The 19,654-nt window shown below is 41.7% G+C and overlaps 1 protein-coding gene across 1 annotated transcript in view; it reads left to right on the top strand.

Moving 5' to 3' along the window:
* Positions 1-19,654, top strand: part of WDR17 (WD repeat domain 17) — a 64,436-nt gene that overhangs the window by 40,105 nt on the left and 4,677 nt on the right. The window contains 13 exon segments of the mRNA XM_066574669.1: positions 571-696; positions 2,430-2,585; positions 4,323-4,387; positions 5,276-5,408; positions 7,768-7,856; positions 7,955-8,054; positions 10,470-10,609; positions 13,079-13,099; positions 14,745-14,901; positions 16,324-16,465; positions 18,107-18,209; positions 18,686-18,787; positions 18,947-19,045. Of these exon segments, the coding sequence (XP_066430766.1) occupies positions 571-696; positions 2,430-2,585; positions 4,323-4,387; positions 5,276-5,408; positions 7,768-7,856; positions 7,955-8,054; positions 10,470-10,609; positions 13,079-13,099; positions 14,745-14,901; positions 16,324-16,465; positions 18,107-18,209; positions 18,686-18,787; positions 18,947-19,045 (1,433 nt within the window).

Here is a 19,654-nt window from a genome sequence, read left to right as displayed (position 1 = left end):
ATTACATTATTATTATTTATCACAATCAAACAAACACTCCATGTTTTCCCATCAAAAATGTTTTTTTTTATCAGCCATCCACAGTTATCTGTGGGCACACCCAGATTATGACACCGGCGCACCCTGTGACCCCCTAGTTAATGGAGTAATAATGCACAAGCATAAATAGCTCTACACTTTTAGTTCTGTGGCACTGAAGTGGATACTTGAGCGATGCACTTGGCTATCTCCATAATTAGTGAATGGAGAGGTGATCATTCACACCCACTCCATTCCTTAGGAGGCTAGAGGTATACCATTCTCATGATCCCGGGGTGTTCCAGTTGTCTGTCCACTAGCAATAATAGATTTATCTCCTATCCTATGTATAGGTAATAAATGGGCTAAAGGGGCTAAAAAAATACTAGTGCTCCCTCTTGTAGAGACGGCATGCTGGTGGGGGCATATCTAAGGATGAATTAGGAGTTGGAAAACAAGGGGCTCATATCTTGTACAGGGTCGCTCTGTAGTCAGTGTCCACCATTGCCCGTATTATCAGAACTTATCTTGATTATTTTCTGTCTCCTACAGCCTCCAGGAGGTAGTAAAAATTTATGGGACTTAGTTGCTGTGTTAAAAGGGCAAGATGACAGTTTACTTCCTCAAAATTACTGCAAAGGAATAATGCACATGAAGCATCTAGTCAGGTTCAAAACGGTAAGTAGTAACACTTATCCCTGCTAATAGAAACTAAATATATATTTCTTGAGTAGATCAATGAACCACGCAACAGCCATTGTTGGCGTTGGTGCCTCAGCACAAGATGTTACATGGGGCACAGAAGAAAAGAAGTAAATCTGCAATGTTTTCATCACTAAACTTCTTGTAAAACAGGACTGACCATCATAGATTAGCCTACATTTCTAGCGCCATTACCACATATTTACAGGCACAGCATAGTTTAGTTTGAGTATGATCACTTTCTGGAGAAGTTATCTTATAGCCATTAAAAAGCTATTGTTATCGTAACACAACAAAAAACCTTGCAAACAATTGTGAAGAATAGAAAAGAACTGGCAGAAAAAAAGAGGCAATCTCAACTCTACTTTATAATACACAATCAGCAGAAAAACGTGTATCGGAGAAGAAGCCCTTCCTCAGTTAAGCTGGGATATGTACAGTATCTTTCCAGCCTGAGATGAGACTACACATGCAGAAGTTAAATGGAGAGGCACCACTAAAAGTATGAAGGAGTGGAGAAGAGCGCCCTCACACTATAACTGAAGAAGGGTTTTTCTCTCAAATGTGTCTTTCTGCTGGTTGTGTCAAATAAAGTCAAGTTGAGATCACCTCTTCTTGTCTGTCTCGGGAAAGTTCTGCCATTTCCGCCAGTTTTCTGCCATTCTTCATAAATGTACCATATTGCTCCAACATCTAATATGCATTGCTCTTTTCCACCTATGGCCTGCATTACATAGTTTAGGCCTTATCTTAGTCATGACATTGATTCGCGTATTTTTCTCTTCTGAATATATATTTGTAAAGCAATTGAATGGTTAAACAAACTGTGACACAGAAACATATTAATATATTAAGTCTCAAGTTAAACTTTGCTACAGCTGTATATATGAGATATAGCAGATAACTCTGTGCATGTACCGCTTGTTGCATAGCCGTTATTACCAGCCTCACCAACACTTTCCTTCTTTCTGCACATACAATGATGAGTACTTGAAGATTCATCTAGAAAACTACAGTGAAATGTCTTTGGCCTCCCAAAATAGCCGTGAAAAATTGGGTTTTAGAGGGGTCACACTCTCAAAGAAGAGGCTCAATATACATAGGCTACAAGAGAACTGAAAATCTATCATAGATACATTTAGTCCAGATCTGGAGTCCCTTGCTGTAGTATCTCACATCAATTTTTCAGCATGTGGGTATGGCTTTAGTATTAACTAAAGGTGCCCATCACTGTTCTAGAGAAATAGCAGTGAGCTTGGACATATGTGCCACATTGAGTAACACATCAAATCTATAGTTAAATTGTAAATGAGTTTAGTATTTCTGCCTTTAAAAACTGCTCTGCTAGAAAAACATATATCCGTAATATGAATAGTAAGTAGAGATGAGCGAGTATACTCGCTAAAGGCAATTGCTCGAGCGAGCATTGCCTTTAGTGAGTATCTCCCCGCTCGAGACTGAGGGTTCGGGTGCTGGCGCGGGGGAGCGGTGAGTAGCGGCACTCAGCAGGAGGGAGCGGGGGGGGGGGGGGAGAGAGAGATCTCCCCTCTGTTCCGCCCCGCTCTCCCCTGCAGCTCCCTGCCCGCTGCCAGCACCCGAACCTTCAGTCTCGAGCGGTCAGGTACTCGCTTATCTCTAATAGTAAGCATAGAGTATAGCAAGCATAGAGGAATGTCAGTTAATATATAATGTGTGTTCTGCCCCGACAGTCTAAAGCTCAAGAGTTAACAACAGTGAAGATGTCCAAGTTCGGTGGTGGTATTGGTGCACCAAGTAAAGAAGAAAGGCTAAAAGAAGCTGCCGAGATCCATTTGAGACTAGGACAGATCCAAAGATACTGTGAGCTCTTAGTGGAACTTGGAGAGGTACTTGTTATTACTAATTACTCTCTATGAATGAGCCTGGGGTTGCTTTTACATTATGACAGCAATACATTGACCTCACACACTTCTACTGGATCAGATATCACAATAGGATCCCGTCTGTTTTGGGCACTTAGGTGTTTTGATCAATTAGACAATTAATAAAGCAATAAAATAAGTGTTTAGCATAAGCATTCTGTTATGGCTGTTGGCCATGGCTGAAGGTTTCCCTCACTTGTTTCTCATCTCTAGTGCGATAGATGATGCACCTTCATTCCAGCATGTGCATCCAGCTTTCCCATCCCCAACCAATCCTGATACTTCCCTAGTTATTTAAGGCACTCTTGCCTACTGGACGTTGCCTGAGCAATAAGTTCCTTTTGGTTCCGTTAAGGTGCTTCTAATTCTTGTTTTGATACCTGCTTATGACCAGTGCCTGTGCACCCATCTTTTCCATATTCTGTGTGTCCTGACCTTGGCCTGTTCCTTGACTATGATTTCTTGATGTCTTTCTAGAGCGGAAGGATATTACAAGATATAGACATTAGGTGACCAGCAACTTTGTAGTTCCGGGTCTAACAGTCAGGTAGGAACTATCAAAGGTTGATCCAGGGATTATTCTGATTGCCATTATGGAGAAGGAATTTTCCCCTAAATGGGCTAATTGGCTTCTGCCTCTTGGGGTTTTTGCCTTCCTCTGGATCAACTAGATGGTGGAAATATGGCTGAACTAGATGGATATTGTCTTCATTCAGCCTAACATACTATGTTACTATGATTCCCTGACTGCCTCCTGCTCTGCTGGTCTCTCCATTTTGCCAGAACTCCACTAGTCCTGAACTGAGCTTGAGATATTGATTACATCTCTGCTTGTCCCTCTGGTACCCTGCTGTGATGCCTCTGACCCTCCTGTGTTAACTGCCACTGCACAAAAATTACTGTTGGCGTAACAACCTGGGGCCCCTCCAATGAGCACCAGTTCCCTCAAACCCACTTTGTACAGCCATGAGGAGTAAGCCATAGCCAAATCGGTCAGTGACAGAGTGGGTCGTCAACACCTGGTGCATGACACATTCCCTTACATGGGTCATCTAGAAGAAATAATATTCCCTAAGCAATGTACACAGGTATATAATAGAGGCCATTCATCATGTATTGTATGACAAGTAAATGTAAAACATCCAAGAATATGGTGGACAGTTCATAATATTACTTAAGATGCCGACGATTTAAAATCTAAACTTACTGAGCCCATGAAACTAAATATGGACGGCACCATATAGAATGTCCTTCTGTTCATGCTGCAACATATTAATCGACTATCCAAACACATCTTCATACATGCGCTGTAAACCTAAGGGTACTGGTATTAAAACAAATGTATTGTACGAAGGACATCAGTGATACATAACCCACGCTTTATTTTGGATCTGTCAAAACTAAATGCAGCTATTAACCCTTTCCAATCCAGTGTCTGACGTCTAAAGACATTCTGATTGAAGGCTGTACAGCTCCGATGTCTGAAGACGTCCGGCAGGGTATTCTTACTGTATATTATTGGCAGATGTGTTGTCGAGGGGCCTCTCCAGCATGTCCCATACTGCAGTACTGGCTCTAACCAGCAGATGGTGCTGTTGTATAATGGCAGAAAGAGAACACTCCCTAGGAAACCCTGAATCCAAAATTGGAATGCAAAGGGTTAACGTTCTATGCTAATATCTTGTGTTACTTTATTACTAGTGGGATAAGGCATTATCAGTGGCCCCCGGAGTGTCCATGAAATACTGGAAAAAATTAATGCAAAGGTGAGTAAACTGGCAAAATTCTTAAATTATTCTAATGTTATATAGAAATGATTCCAGTGCGTCTGCTGTCTTCTCTTTAAAGCCCCCAGGTGTATTTTTGTGTGCACAATATGCAGAGAATAGAACCCATTGTTTTCAATGGGTTCGTTCACATGCGCCTATTTTTATTTGCGCCCTTCTGTCACTCAAAAAAAAACCTAGTTAATTAAAACCTCATTTTAATTAACTGGTTCATGCATTCATTGATTTTAATGTACTTTTACCATTTTTAAGGGGTCAGGAACACTATTCCCAAGACCCTTGCAAAGTTTTAAGTGGCCCTCAGCCACTGCTAAGAGCACTGATCATTATATGACTAGATGTACAGATGCAGCAATTGTTAACATGGCTGACGCATCATCAGAACTCTACTGTAGTACACTGTAGTTAAGTTGTCACAAGGTAACAGTTTCGACATCTGTAGGTGTCTCCTAATTGGATAACCTTCTTGTAACTGCAGGCCTGTAAGGGTTTTATATGGAAGTGGATGAATAGGTGGCCAGTTACCAACAGCAAAGTTACAGCACTGATACCTGATATTAGACATAAAAAAACTGATTTAAAAAATGTAGCATAAAATAAGATGAGTAAATAGAAATGAGGTAAAGGAGAGTTAAATAAGATATATTTTGAATTGAGGAGCACAAGGAGGAAATCCAGTCAAGAATGGATGTACAAGTGTAGAAACATCAAGGCTGAAGTTACCCCATGTTGGACCCCAAGCACTAGTACTAAGCAGTGAGCCACGATGTTACCGTCATATAATAAGCATCCATATAGGACTAGAAAAGTTACCTCTTGGTATGTTTTACAAACAAGATTTGTTTGAGTCGTTGTGTTTCCTTTTAGAAGAGCAAGTCAGCTTATTGAGGAGGAGAATGACGATGTGATTCCCTACTGTATAGCCACCGGGGATGTGAAGAAACTGGTTAATTTCTTTACTTCCAGAGGACAACTGAAGGAGGCTTTACTTGTGGCACAGGTATTACAATCTTCCATAGAACTAGAGTCATCTTCTCTTAGCAGAAACAGACATTTTTCCCTGCACAATAATAACTCACAAAAACCTGCTAAATTTACTGCAATCCCGTGAAGAGCCATGCATGAACATTGTAAGCATATTCTCCACCAAAAAAGGTAAAAACTGCAACTGTGCAATATGTTTTTAAAGGGAACCTGTCATCACCTAAACTATATTTTGGGGCTCATAGGTGAGGGAACGAGGAGTCTGGTGAGCTGTGTTTCATACTTACCCAATGCCCCATGACCCGGCTATAATGGAGTTGTTCCTGCTGTAGCTCCACAATGTAATACCTTCACCAACTTACCCCCAAAAAACCTAATTAATGACAGGCTCTCCTTGGTTTTGGATAAATTGACCACAGCAGCTATTTTATTGCAAACATACATTTACATAAATTCAACCTTTCCAATCCAGGAAAGAGGGAGGTCCTTGGAGCCCCAAACAATTCTGTCGCCTCACCAACCAGAGAAATATACCGTAATGCCTCCCACTACACACTACCTGACTTGGGAGACCCAATTTTCCAACAACTGCCTCCTGCCACAAGCCAACTAACTCAGGAGACCCAATAGCACCACTTGCCTCAAGTCGCCTACCTCCCAACTCAGAGACCCACTAGCCATTCCAAGGTTAGACACTCCACTATCTCTGCAGGGACTCCAGCCTGTCAGAGACAAGAGGCGACAGACATTAATCAATAAAGGGGGGAGGTGGCTATCCAGCCCCTGCCTTCCCCCCACTCCATTTTTCTCCGACTTCAAGAACCCCCCCTAACCGCTGCCATGACAATGTACACCATCCCTCATTAAATAATTTAACTGAAAAAAAACATCATCCTCCAATAAGGTTGGGCAGGTGAGATTTCCATGTTGTCTTGCTGTACATCCCCGCTTCTCCTGATGAACTGCTTTCTGTTGCGGCTCCTCCTTCTTTTTCCCGCACTTTCCTTCCCCCTCCTTCTCCTCTTTGTTAATCCCTTCCCTCCCCGTTAACCCTATCATGGCTGCCTCCTCCTACCACCTTGCAGGCCTCAGTTCCAGCACCTACTTTTCTGCACACACAGCGTGACTCTTTTCAGCCGGCTCTGTACGTGTGCACTCCTACAGAGAGAAATGGAAGAAGATGCACACAGAACTGGCGGAAAAGAGTCATGCTGTGTGTACGTGCCAACTTCGTGGGAACACAGCGTTGGAATGGGGAATCGGGGAAGTATGAAATCAGCTCTCCGTTCCCTCACCTTTGAGCCCCATAATGTAATTTATGGGGCTCAATGGTGATGGCAGATTCACTTTAAAGGGGTTGTACCAGAATTTCAAGGTATTCCCTACCCACAGAAATAGAGGATAACTTCCTAGCCAGCGAGGGTCTCATCGCTGAAACTCCCACCCATCCTGAAAATGGGGGTCTCGGGTTCACCTCTGTCTTTCACCGTGGAGTTATATCAGCCACTGCTCCATTCATTTCAATGGGGCTGACAGAAATACCCGAGCGCTTGCCACTCGTCTATTGCCGGCAGTCTTACTGAAAGTGACCGATGCTCCATTCAGTCTTCTCCTCACTGTGAGGGTGCTGTCAGCCCACAGTGAGGAGGATGGGGAACACAGTACCCTCATGCCTAGGATTGGTGGGAGTCTTAGTGGTAAGGCCCCACAATCAGCAAGTTACCACCTAACCTATGGATAGAGTATGGCTTGTGATTCTGGCACAACCTCTTTAAGTAATTCAGAGCTTCATTCTAAATGGACACACCATATGTGCATCCTGTCCAACTGCAGGCAAGGGGGCCCATGGCTCCCTATATGATTGTATGGAAGGGACTATAATCAGAATTAATAGTAGACTGAGATTTTATCTCAAGCCCTGATGGAGATAGTGAATAACTAGCTCACGAATGGCCTATTAAGTCTCCTCACTTACTCCCCTTGCAGGTGCTCTCCCTAAGGAGAAAAGATAGTTTTTCTGACCCCAGTCCCAGGCCTCTCACTAGCAAAGCCAGAATCCTGCTGCACACTGATGAGGGACAAATACCCTGAAACAGCTGTCTGTGCATGGAGTCTGGCTTTGCTTTCAATTCACAGTCATTGTTACAAGGCTAACATTGACTTGAAGGAATGCTGCCTTTTGATAGGTGGCACTGTGGAGGTATTGTTCTATCTCCCTCATTAACTAGCACTCAAGACATTAGCAGTTGGAAAGTTAGAGGCCCATATACTGATCTTGTACAGAGGCCCATTGTTTTTGTTGACCATTCCTGAAAGAAGTAGTCCTATATTCATGAAAACAATTTCTACTGATTAACTATCTTATTTACTTCTAGGCAGCTTGTGAAGGAAATATCCAGTCCAATCATGTTTCCGTCAGTACTGTATCTCCAACTGATGGCAACAACATAGAAGACTACAATGAGTAAGTCTCAAACTGCAGCTTTCTACCTTTCATCACAAAGAGTACCTTTCTTGGCAAGTGACTTGAATTTTCTCTAATTGTCCCTATTTTCTGTGCAGACTTCTTCATCGAGTCAGTGCAGAGCTGGCGGAGTGGTATTTCCAGGATGGCCGGGCTGTGCTTGCAGCTTGCTGTCATTTAGCAGTAGATTATTTTGAAGTAAGTCATCATATTGTAGTTATTATCCAATCATGAACTAATTCATTGAGTTAATCAAATCTCTAATACACATAGCGGATCCATCCATGTATGATGCTAGTGTAAACATAGCCTTAAAGTGTACTTGTGTTTTTCGCAAATATACCAGGTTCTCATTACCCTCTGATTTGCTGCTGTTTGCATCCTGTTTCATTTCTGTAAGCTCTGATATTCAGGTGGTCTTACCCATTTTTCTGCTGTTTGCAATCCACTTTCAGGGAGGGAGATGTAGAAAGCCTAGCATTCTGCCAGTAGTTCACTGTCCTGCTCTTCCTTGCCCTTCCTATTGCACTGTCTCTAGTCCAATCAGCAAGGAAGCAGTATCTGAATACCCACCACTCTGCTCTTCCAGGATGATCAGGCATTTAGAGACTTTCTGGTAAAATGGTTAGTAAACCCACTATAGTGTGTGTGTGTAATGTGTGTACACACTTCCATACAGGCACACACTGTAACAGCAGGAGAGGCAGAGTCTGTGGTAATTGTTATCACAGTGTTTGCAGATCTGTCAGCCTGCAGTCTCAGTGCACGGGAGCTGGCTGTAAAGATTTCCCCTTCCCCTGTTGCCATGGAAACATCCATGTCCTTGTTACTATAATAACTCTGTACTAACAACAGAGATTGGATTGCAGAGAAGTTGGAAGGGAGACCCCTGGTCACGGTCACTTCAAAGACGATTTACAGTGGTAAAGCAAGAACATTTTTCAGGATAGATCATCAATAGTTAATCGGTGGGGTCTGCCGCTTGGGATCCCTGCTGACCAACTGATTGAAGTGACAGCGGTATGTGGGTGTGTGCGGCTGTCACTTCACTCCCTATCAGGCTCTGAGGTGAGTGGCCATGTTTATTTTCATTAATTGATGCAAATAACAGAACAGCAACCTGTAGGGAAATGAAATTCTATGCAGGAACCCACTAACAAACTGCAGACTGTTATTACCGCAGGCTGTAATATGTTGTGAAGCAATCTGTCGCTGGCTCACAGAATAAAGGGGGGACAAGGATAATTTTGCTACTAAGAGCAGAGCAGCGTCTAGGGAATTCAGCCAATAGGGCTGAGTATACCAAAGCATTATATAAGTGTTCAATCAAATTTCTGACGCCCCCAGTGTAACTAAAGAAATATTAGAATAGATGCTAGTACAGTTTATTAAAAAAAAAGAAAAATATGCACAGTTGGAAAGAAAAATTTAAACCATTTTTGTTTTATTTTGTAAAAGTGAAATAAAACCGCTCACAGTATCACTGCAAACATCATGATTTGTGTAATTACTTCCATACAGCCACTATACAAAACCCACTATACCAAGACCAACATTACCAATAATATACCATATAAGGGCCAAATTATAACGCCACACCATGATCATATATTACCACCACATAGTGACAGGAATAGCACCATACTGTTGCTGAATGACCATTGCAAATTTCGATATTACCAATGACCAATAATAACACTATATGAGGGCCAAATTATTCCCCCAGATCATGTCTACATAATACCACAATAGTGTTACTGAAAAAAACAATAATACCTTGATACATTGACCATATAGTGTTACATACTAGTTCTACACAGGTATTCTGCAGACTGCATATGTGATTACAGTATAGTTATGTACAGTAATCACAGGTGATGTCTTTTCTAACTGGGGTTGTTCACTTTCCCTTTTCTTTTCCATCCAGCCCAGACTACCATGATGACGTCTCCCAGCCACAACTTGTTTCTGTAGAATCTGATACACAGACATATTTGATTCCTCAATTTTCCATCCACATGCCTTTGTTTTCCAAACCTCTACATAATCTTCCCATCCATGGTACCCCAGATAGTAATAATGATATGACCACAAATAATAATAATAATCCCTTCTTGTGCTCCCTGAAGGCCTCCCTGTGTCCGTAATGTGTCCTCTTTTACACTTTGACTCAGTAATAATGCTCCAAATAGCCTTCATTCAGTAATAGTGTATCTCATGATGACCCCCTTTCAGTAAAAATGCCCCCATGGCCTCTGTTTTGTAATAATTGTCATATTATACCCTAGTTTTTGTAGCAAAATGCATGCTGCACTGCAATTACGGATTCAGTCCTCCTAAATTGCAGAACGCAAAACACCTTGTGTTGATGGCTCACCATGACTGAGGCTTACTCACTGGGAGATGCATTCAGCAGTAAACATTTGAAACTATATGCCTTTTAAGTGGCAAGAGTTTCCTTCATGGGTGGTGGAGTGGGGGGGAAGGAGGGGGTGGAGTACTTATTTTCTTTATCAATAGGATATGTTGGACTCCAGATGCATCTTAATGTATGTAACAATGATACATGTTTAAAAACTCAAGTAAGTTAAGTTTCTTTCTGCTTTATTTAAGCTAGCCATGGCCAACCTCATCCGTGGCAATGAGCTGGAACTGGCAGTATGTGTGGGCACAGTTATTGGAGAGGGTGCAGCCCAGGCAACACAGTATGCACTAGAGCTTCTTGCAAGAAAGTGCATGACTGTAACTACATGGTACGTATTACATATTAACTGGAGATCCAAAGCTGAATCTTTGCCATTCACATTTTCATCAGAATAAGGTGCTTATCTTATTGTTACTAGTCCTTTAATTGTGTCCTATTCCGAATAGTGAAAATCAGGTATTAGACTGCTCCACATGGGGCTTATGCTCTGGAAGGGGCAAGGACTGCTAGGCTAAATATGATGTCCTCTTTTCCTACACATTGATAGGAAGCTATCATGTCTGTGCCTGAGAAGCATTGGGTCTCCTAATAAAAACCCAGACCTTCAGGCTACAAACGGCACCTGCTAATTTCTGAAACATCATAGTCCTTAAAGGAGTTTTTCCACAACTTAAAAATTGCTTCGTAACCACTCCATCCTTCCTGGTTGCTGCTGACTTACGACATATGAATACGATCACAGGCTTTAGGAGTGACTTTCTGTAGCCAGTGATTGGCTGCAGCAGCACGTGTCCTCGTCAGCAGCAACCAGGAAGGACAGAGTGGTTGCAAAGCAATTTTTAGGTTGTGGAAAAACCCTTTAATCTTGATAACAATGTAAGGCTTCTGGCACTCTAGCATATTCAGGGCCATTTACCATCTGTGTTAATTAACTGACAACACACTGTCACATTTTTGATGCAGACCAATGGTCCATGTGAATTTACATTTCCTATTCTTGTCCATATCATGGACCAGAAATGGGACTTGCTGTTGCATGTCTATGTGCTGCCTGTGCTTAAATTGGACAGTGGATGGACAGGTGTCTGTGTGCTGTCCAATATGAGTTGCGCACAAGGCTCTCGTGTGCAACTTGCACACACATGTATTGTGCACCTAGCCTTTACCTGGGTTTACTCAAGGTGTTCTCTTCCATGCATGAGATACTAGGACTTACCTTTCTCACACAGCATTTTTTTTAAACTGTGGCATTTAGGTGTTTTTCTTTCATGTTGGATGTTTTTAATTCCTAACATGCTCTGTATCTATTCTTTTTTACTACAGTGGGAATAAAAGAGAGATATGAGAGAGAAATCAAATAGACAGCTATATGAAATAGAGAGAGATAAGCTAGAGAGAGAGATGAGCTAGGGAGATGAGCTAGAGTGAGATGAGCTAGAGTGAGATGAGCTAGAGTGAGATGAGCTAGAGTGAGATGAGCTAGAGTGAGATGAACTAGGGTGAGATGAGCTAGAGTGAGATGAGCTAGAGTGAGATGAGCTAGAGTGAGATGAGCTAGAGTGAGATGAACTAGGGTGAGATGAGCTAGAGTGAGATGAGCTAGAGTGAGATGAGCTAGAAAGAGAGAGAGCTAGAGAGAGATGAGCTAGAGTGAGATGTGCTAGAGAGAGATGAGCTGGATTGAGATGTGCTAGAGAGAGATGAGCTGGAGTGAGATGAGCTAAAGAGAGATGAGAGAGAGAGATGAGCTAGAGAGAGAGATGAGCTAGAGAGAGGGATGAGCTAGAGAGAGGGATGAGCTAGAGAGAGGGATGAGCTAGAGAGGGATGAGCTAGAGGGATGAGCTAGAGAGGGATGAGCTAGAGTGGTGAGCTAGGGTGAGATGAGCTAGATAGATATGAGTTACAGAGAAATGAGTTAGAGAGAGAAAGTGTTATGAGATAGATAGAGGTATTAGTTAGAGAGAGAGAAATATGAGATAGAGCTATGAGAGAGTGAAATATGAGATGAGAGAGAGAGAGAAAGAGATATGAGATGAGAGAGAAAGAGAGAAGAGAGAAATATGAGAGAGAACGAGATATGAGAGAAAAATATGAGATATGAAAAAGAGAGAAAGGGATATGAGGGAAAAAGAAAGAGATATGAGATAGATAAATTATATTCCATGGTAGAGAGCAGCACCATGTGAAATAGAGTATAGTGGGTGCAAATCCTTTTAGACCAGCTTTTTATTTAATTTTGTGAATGGATCCACAAGCCTTACCTTTGTTAACTCAATCTCACTTTTTGTAATTCTATTCATTGATGTTGCAATGCAATTTTACAATTACGATTGTTGTGCGAATTTGGGTGTGCTGGTACACCCGTACATTGTTTTTATATGAAAAAGTTATATTAAAAAAAAGAAAATGATAAACCCAAAGCATTCTAGCGAGTGTGATGAACGAATCCCTGTGCATGAGCCTTGGACTCACATAGATTTCTTCATTACACCTGCTGCAGTGATGACGTTACAAACAAGTTACAAACAGAATCATGCAAGTAATAGTAATGTAGACTTCAACTGTACAACCACTTGGCATATAGGGTTCATATTAGGGTGCTATTTCACGAGTGCTAATGCTCATACAATAGCACTAATTAGCCTGCAGCACCTGAACTTGCGCGATCATCAGCTACTAGTGCACATGTATTAACAGCTCTACTTATTTATCAAACAAGAGTGAAAAAGTATTTCCTAAATGTAATAAAGCTGTGAACACTTATCACATCTTGTAATATTCTATCTTTTCTTCAGCTTTCCATCTCCGGGATACAGGTATACACATTGTCACTTCTACTATAACACCTGCTGTAGGGTAGATGAGGCCCCGATTCCAACCATGTATCATTCAACAATTAACCTACGGGTGGTCATTATCATTACTCTCCATTTAACAAACATGCACAGCCTTTATCAGGTTTGTGTAAATATTTCCCCTTTCCCTCATCCCACATGTCCCACTTTTAACTTTATGTAACCATTTCACTTTTCGTTGGTAACAAAAATGCTAATAATGTCCCGTCGGTGCGGAGCCTGCTTATATGTAGGTGTTCAGGCTTAGATCATTGGAAGCTTGAACACTGCTTTAGCACTTCTATTGTAATTGAGATATAGAAGGGACACTGCTCCTTTATTTGCACTACTTTTTATAATTGTGCCCCACTTTCCCCTTCTGTAGTCAGCTGTGCTTCCAGCAACTAGTCTGGCAGTCACACTCCTCGAAGGTATGCTGGCAGGGAGAAGGAGATCAAATGGAAGGGAATATGACTACAGAATTGGATTACACAGTTTGTGGTCTCTTACCATGAAGACACATACTGTAGCTGTAAGCACATATTTTAGGCTAGGGCTGCATGGAGACATTTTATCTGGGCTAGAACTGTTTTCTCAGGGGCACAGCACTGGGATAGGGGCTGGGGTCAGTTTAAAAAGCTGCTCCCCAGACTTCCGTTTTCTCACCTTTGAGCCCCATGACATAGTTGACAGGTTCACTTTAATATTAATGGTGGATATTCCTAGTGTAGTTTTGGGGTTACATTTTAACAGCTTCCCCCTAAATCAACACATTGTCAGTTGATGACTTAGGTAAACTGATTGTGCAAACTGCCCTATAAGTTTATGCCAGCATTGCAGTCAAGTCATGATTTTTTTTGGTGCAATTACTGCACAACCATGTAAAATATTGTATCATGTTTTTGTAAACACGGAGGCATATTATTGTGATTTTACAGTGATTGCAGTGAAAAAAAACACAACTTGACTGCAATGTCTGAATAGACCCTTAAAGCTGCCATCAAGTTGTCTCCATGATCAGAGACAGTGCTTTATGAGGACCCTTCCAGATGCATTATGTCTCTGTCCTGGTCCATCTTTCCAAGCACAGGGTTCTTCACTGTTATTGGCAGCATACAAAACTTTTCCTATGTCGAGAAAACTTTCAATAAGGGACTAAATCATTACAGCTGGGCTATTTCTAGTTCTTGGGATTGGCTGCGTTGTAGTTTGTGGGAGTGAGTTCTGCACAGTCCTTGTCTACTGTGTTGTTTGCACCATGTTTTTGTCTTTTCACAAACATATACATTACTTGTAACATAATCCTAGGTATTTGGTATACATAGACAAGTGTACGCCATCATATAAATATATAGAGAATATAAGTTCAATATTTCTATATTTATTATATAAAATCTATATTTTTATAATAAACCTTAATGGCAGACAACTTTAGTGTATATTGGAGGGTTACAGCACTCTGCTGTATACATTAGGATCTGTATGAAGAAGAACCCATTCACATATCTATAGTAAATTATATACTTATGATGCAAATGCCATTTGGCGCTAAATGTGGTGTGAATAGTCTGTGTGCATCTCGCCTGTCTGCTGTATATAACTGATGAGGAACGCTTGCTTTGTGAAGCCTGCTGGTAAAACGGATGTGAGCACAATTCATTTCTTTTTCCAGGGACTTGGCAACAGATCTTCTCAGAATGATACCTGACAATGATCTCTTCTTAGTCAAGCTGTGTGCATTTTACCCAGGATGCACTGCAGAGATTAATGACCTACATAGCAAAGTATGTCCTAGAATTGTCTGTTGTACTGATATGATTAGCACAAAATCTGTTTTTACATTAGCTATTTGGAAAAAATGATGATACATACCCATGAAATGATGCTGATGGTCTATTATATGAGAATAGTTTGTTGGCGGGGCGGCATGTACGTAGCGTTTTCTGCCTGAGAACAGCAAGAGAAATCTATTGAAAATCTATTTAGCTAATCAATCCTATGAACCAAAGGATTTGCTATAGGATTATGGAGAGATGAGCAAAATTCTAGCATCCCTATGTATAAAAACTGAGGATCTCTGCAACATGACGTTCTGTTTGTAAGGCCGGGGTCACATGGTGTAAGCGCATTTATGTGCACATTTGCTGTGTGTATTTGTACAATGGGTGTTGCTATTTGCGCACGCATTTGTGTGTATTTTATTCCCCCACTAAGTATAAGTGCAGACATCCTGGGAACTTTTAACAAGTTCAAATCTGCAGCAGAACTTCTGGCCAGAGGCTTCGTCGCAGATCCCGTTGAAGAAAAAGAGCTGTCCAAAAGCCGGGCCACTGGGTAGACTCCATTATGGCCAATGGGTTTGGTTCTGTCCCGAAATTGAACTGTTCAGCCGCACGGATTCCCCTTTCTTGCTCCCTGAAAGTAGTATCCCCAATGCAGATGTGAATCCACCCTCTCATAGATCACTGAGATTTATAGCTGAAGTATAACTCAGGATAGAGTATGTGAAAGAAGCCATGGCATTGTCAATCCATGCCTTCCTCTATCTCCTATAGATGCGTTCCACTGCATTTTCTCTTGGTATGTCTTGAGAGATTGCAAAAGTAAACTAGATGCAAATGACATCACTTTAATGATAAATTCAAGCTAAACTCATTTTTTCAGCATCATGGCTTGCTAGAGCAAAAGTATATGATTCAGTCAGTGGGCCAGTCATGGAAAATGTGACCTGAGACAACCCTTGTTGTAGCAAAAAGAAAATGACCTCTCAACAGCATATCAACTAAAACTTGCAGAATTATGCACAGTGATTAAAAAGAATGGTGCAAAAGTAAAATTGATTTCTTCATATACGAACTGACATACAACAGCTAGAATGATAGAAGAATTCTTCAAGTTTTTATTGCACTTTGCAGATGTTTGATGTGGGGGCCGTTGGTGACACAGCAGATGTCGATTTGCTGTTCAGCTCCACCCAGGCATACCCTCTGTTATCGATTCTACTGCAGCGGAGATCTGTTTTATGTCATCTAGTGTCACCAACGGCGCAACATCAAACATCTGAAAGGTGCAATAAAAACTTGAAGAGTTCACCCATCTTTCCTTGCCATACATGTGTGAATTAATCAGCGTTACTCTTGCACCAATTTGTAATCACATGGTACATATTCAATCTTATTTACAGCTATTCCAAAATGTCTTTACAGTGTAATTTGCCAAGTACGGATGAATGCTCTCAGCTTGCAGAGAACTGCCATGGAGATGGAGACACCTTTCAAGCTGTCAAATATTATCTGCTAAGTTCAGAACCTGAGAAGGCACTGCCAGTTGGGATCGACTATGTGAAAGGTAGTGAATAACAATGGATGTTACAGCTGTTTGTGGTCTAATAGCAAGTCTTAATCTCTTGATAGGTATGTGAAGGGTTAGGGTGCGTTTACACGGAACGATTAGCGTTAAAAAAAAAAATCGCTGAACAAAAGTCATTCAGTGAAAACACAGCCAACGATCGAACGGATGAGTGATAATTCCTTATTGTTCATTTTAGGGCTCCTTCACAAGGGCATATTCATGCACACCAAATTTGCTTGTGCAATACGGAGAGAATAGCTGCCATTGGTTTCAATGAGCTTCTTCACATTTCCTTTTTTTTGTGGAAGCATTTCTTGCGTGTGTAAAAAAAAATAGGACCTGCTCCATTTTGTGTGCCCCCATAGAAGTCTATGGAAAGGGCACAATGCCATCAAAAATCGCGACCATCTGAAGCATTGGATTCCAATGCATTTGTTCAGATGGGTTCTTTTCCAGCGCATAAAATCAGCTGTCAGGAAAAGATGCTGCAGATTCTGTCTGGCTGCTTTTATGCGCGGACGGAAAAGATAGGTCTTACACTATCTTTTGTCCGTGATCAGCCGGCAGCTCCTATAGAAGCTACCTATGGGAGCTCCTATTACCGCAATCAGCCGTCAAAGGGAGGGAAAGAGTGCAGCATCGCTAAACTCTCTCGCTCTGGCTGACGGAACTCCGGGCTGCGGCGTATATACGCCCTACCCGCCATTTGAATGAGTGAGAAAATGTGAGATTCAGTCTGGTCGTGGCTTTTTCTCGTTCATGCGATTTTCGGTTGTGATGCGGACAACGCCCATGTGAAAGAGGCCTGAATGTGAACGACTGAATCATTTTCAAGCGAATGGGTGAACGATTTATCTGCCTGTATAAACAGGCTGAACGCAGGGCATGTTAATTTGCATGCAGCAGATGAGCATGCCTCGAATTAAATGGCTATTTAGCCTAATGCGTTCCAGATGTGTTCTTTTTCACACGGAATTGTACAGCATATTGCTCATCCTGTTATACATTGTGGGCACATTTGCAAACCTCCCATGGACTTCTATATGCAGAAAGATAGAGCAGGTCTGATTTTTGATTTTTTTTTTTTTTTGCACAGGCGAGAAAAAGAGAACGAATTCACTGAAAGCAATGTATTGGTGTAGAGGCGGGCAGAGGCGTAACTATAGTGGATGCAGTTGCACCCGGGCCCAGGAGCCTTAGGGGGCCCATAAGGCCTCTCTTCTCCATATAGGGAGCCCAGTACTATGACTAAAGCATTATAGTTGGGGGCCCTGTTACAAGTTTTGCATTGGGGCCCAGAAGCTTCAAGTTATATCTTTGTGTAGCATGGTTTAGGTATGGGTACGGGTACAGAAACAGATAGAGGGGGGGCCCAGCTCACGTTTCGCATCAGGGCCCCTGAGCCTTTAGTTACGCCCCTGGAGGCGGGGATAGATAGTGCAATATGACCATGCTCCAGAATTTAGTATGTACACCAGATAGCCGCTTGGAACAGTGAATGTTGCACTTTCTCTACATGTGGCTCTTAGATGTTCTGCATTCTGAAAATTTAGTTTTATACCCTGCAGGACATTTTGCGCAGGACTAAGGGACTTTTCTACATTGCTCATCTATGTATTTCCCACCTGTATTCTACAGAACAAATCAGCAGCTCTGACTGGACCTTGGATTCTATCTGTCCAATTCTGGATCTTCTCAGTTACATCAGGACGGAGAGATTAGTCCTACATAAATGTAGTGAGTGAGTATTCTTCATGCCGCCTGTACACCTCTGCCTGTTCCAATCACCCATTAAGTATTGGCCATTGTCACTCGCAGGACTTATTCAGTCAAGTTTAGACAAGTGGATTTTGCAGTCTGGACCCTGTGGAAGCCGAAATTAGACAAAATCAATTGGATGTGAAAAATACAGTATAAAATGGAGCTATTGCCCATAGTAATCAATAATATCAATCTAGTAAATGCTTGTATTCCCCATAAAATTACTATTTCTTAAAACTATTTCTTTGCCTTTCCTTCTACAAATCTACAGCATAAGTAAATTTGCCACAGGGTGTTACTATTCCCTTTACTAATGGGACATATCCCTATATACTGAACTGTCACACCCTGTTGGCACATTCTTTTCCATGAGGAGTAATAGAGGAATTTTTTTCTAGACAAGATCAGTTAATGTAGATTGTATTAGGTCAACATTTATTGCATCTTTCCTCGCAGGGTCCGCAACGAGCTTCTCATACTGTGTGGATACATCGGGGCTTTACTTGCTATTAGAAGACACTACACAAGCATTGTTCCAGCACTTTACGAATATACAAGGTAGGCGCCTTCTGGTAATGGTACAAGGATTCTGCAATGCAAAGTCGCCCGTGTGCAGGTGGTCTTCATCCACATTTTGAAGCATTGTCCGACTCTTCCTGAAGGCCATATTCTTTTTTATATAAATATGTCTTCTTTTTCTTCTGTGACTATTCCCAGTCAGCTTCTGAAACGTCGGGAAGTGTCCGTTCCTTTGCAGATTGAGCAGCTCTCGGTGGAGTTGGATGCATGGAGAGCATGTACAATGTCCTCCAACAAGTAAGAGCAAACATTCGGGATATATATTTTCTTCTACCTACTAATATCTCTATTGAAATGTATCTGATGTGTACTCTATATATTGTATAGAAATACACCCTGATGTCTGTACTACGGGACCTAGGGCTAGGGTGATATGGGGAGCTTGTATTTTGTTCCATAGAGTTTGCTACCATGTGTGTACAACTTGGGGATACCTGACAAACTTCAGAGAAGTGACCACAGTTGTGTGTGACTTTCAATATTTTTTTTATAAAGTAAGAAAAAAGACAGCACATTCGCACTCCTTACGGTCTCTTCTCATTTGGCCACACGTTTGAAGAATAAATATGTACACTATCCTGCCAAAAATATTTGGACACCCCTATGAATAGAATGTCATGTGCCCTAAACCATGCTACATAAGATGCAGAGCTTTGGAGATGTCAGCCATAGTTGTGATGGGAACTGCATACTATTGGATATATGGGTTACGCCGCTGCACACAAGCCATCTATCAGGAAGCGCAATACGTCAACCCGTCTCCAGTGATGAAATGAGCGTCATCGTTGGGCAGTTGAGCAATGAAAGAACGTTCTATGAAGTGACAAATCACACTTCTCCATCATC

The sequence above is a fragment of the Eleutherodactylus coqui genome, chromosome 7, assembly GCF_035609145.1.
Source record: "Eleutherodactylus coqui strain aEleCoq1 chromosome 7, aEleCoq1.hap1, whole genome shotgun sequence".
Classification (NCBI taxonomy): Eukaryota; Metazoa; Chordata; class Amphibia; order Anura; family Eleutherodactylidae; genus Eleutherodactylus; species Eleutherodactylus coqui.
This window is presented reverse-complemented; position numbering and strand designations above follow the sequence as displayed.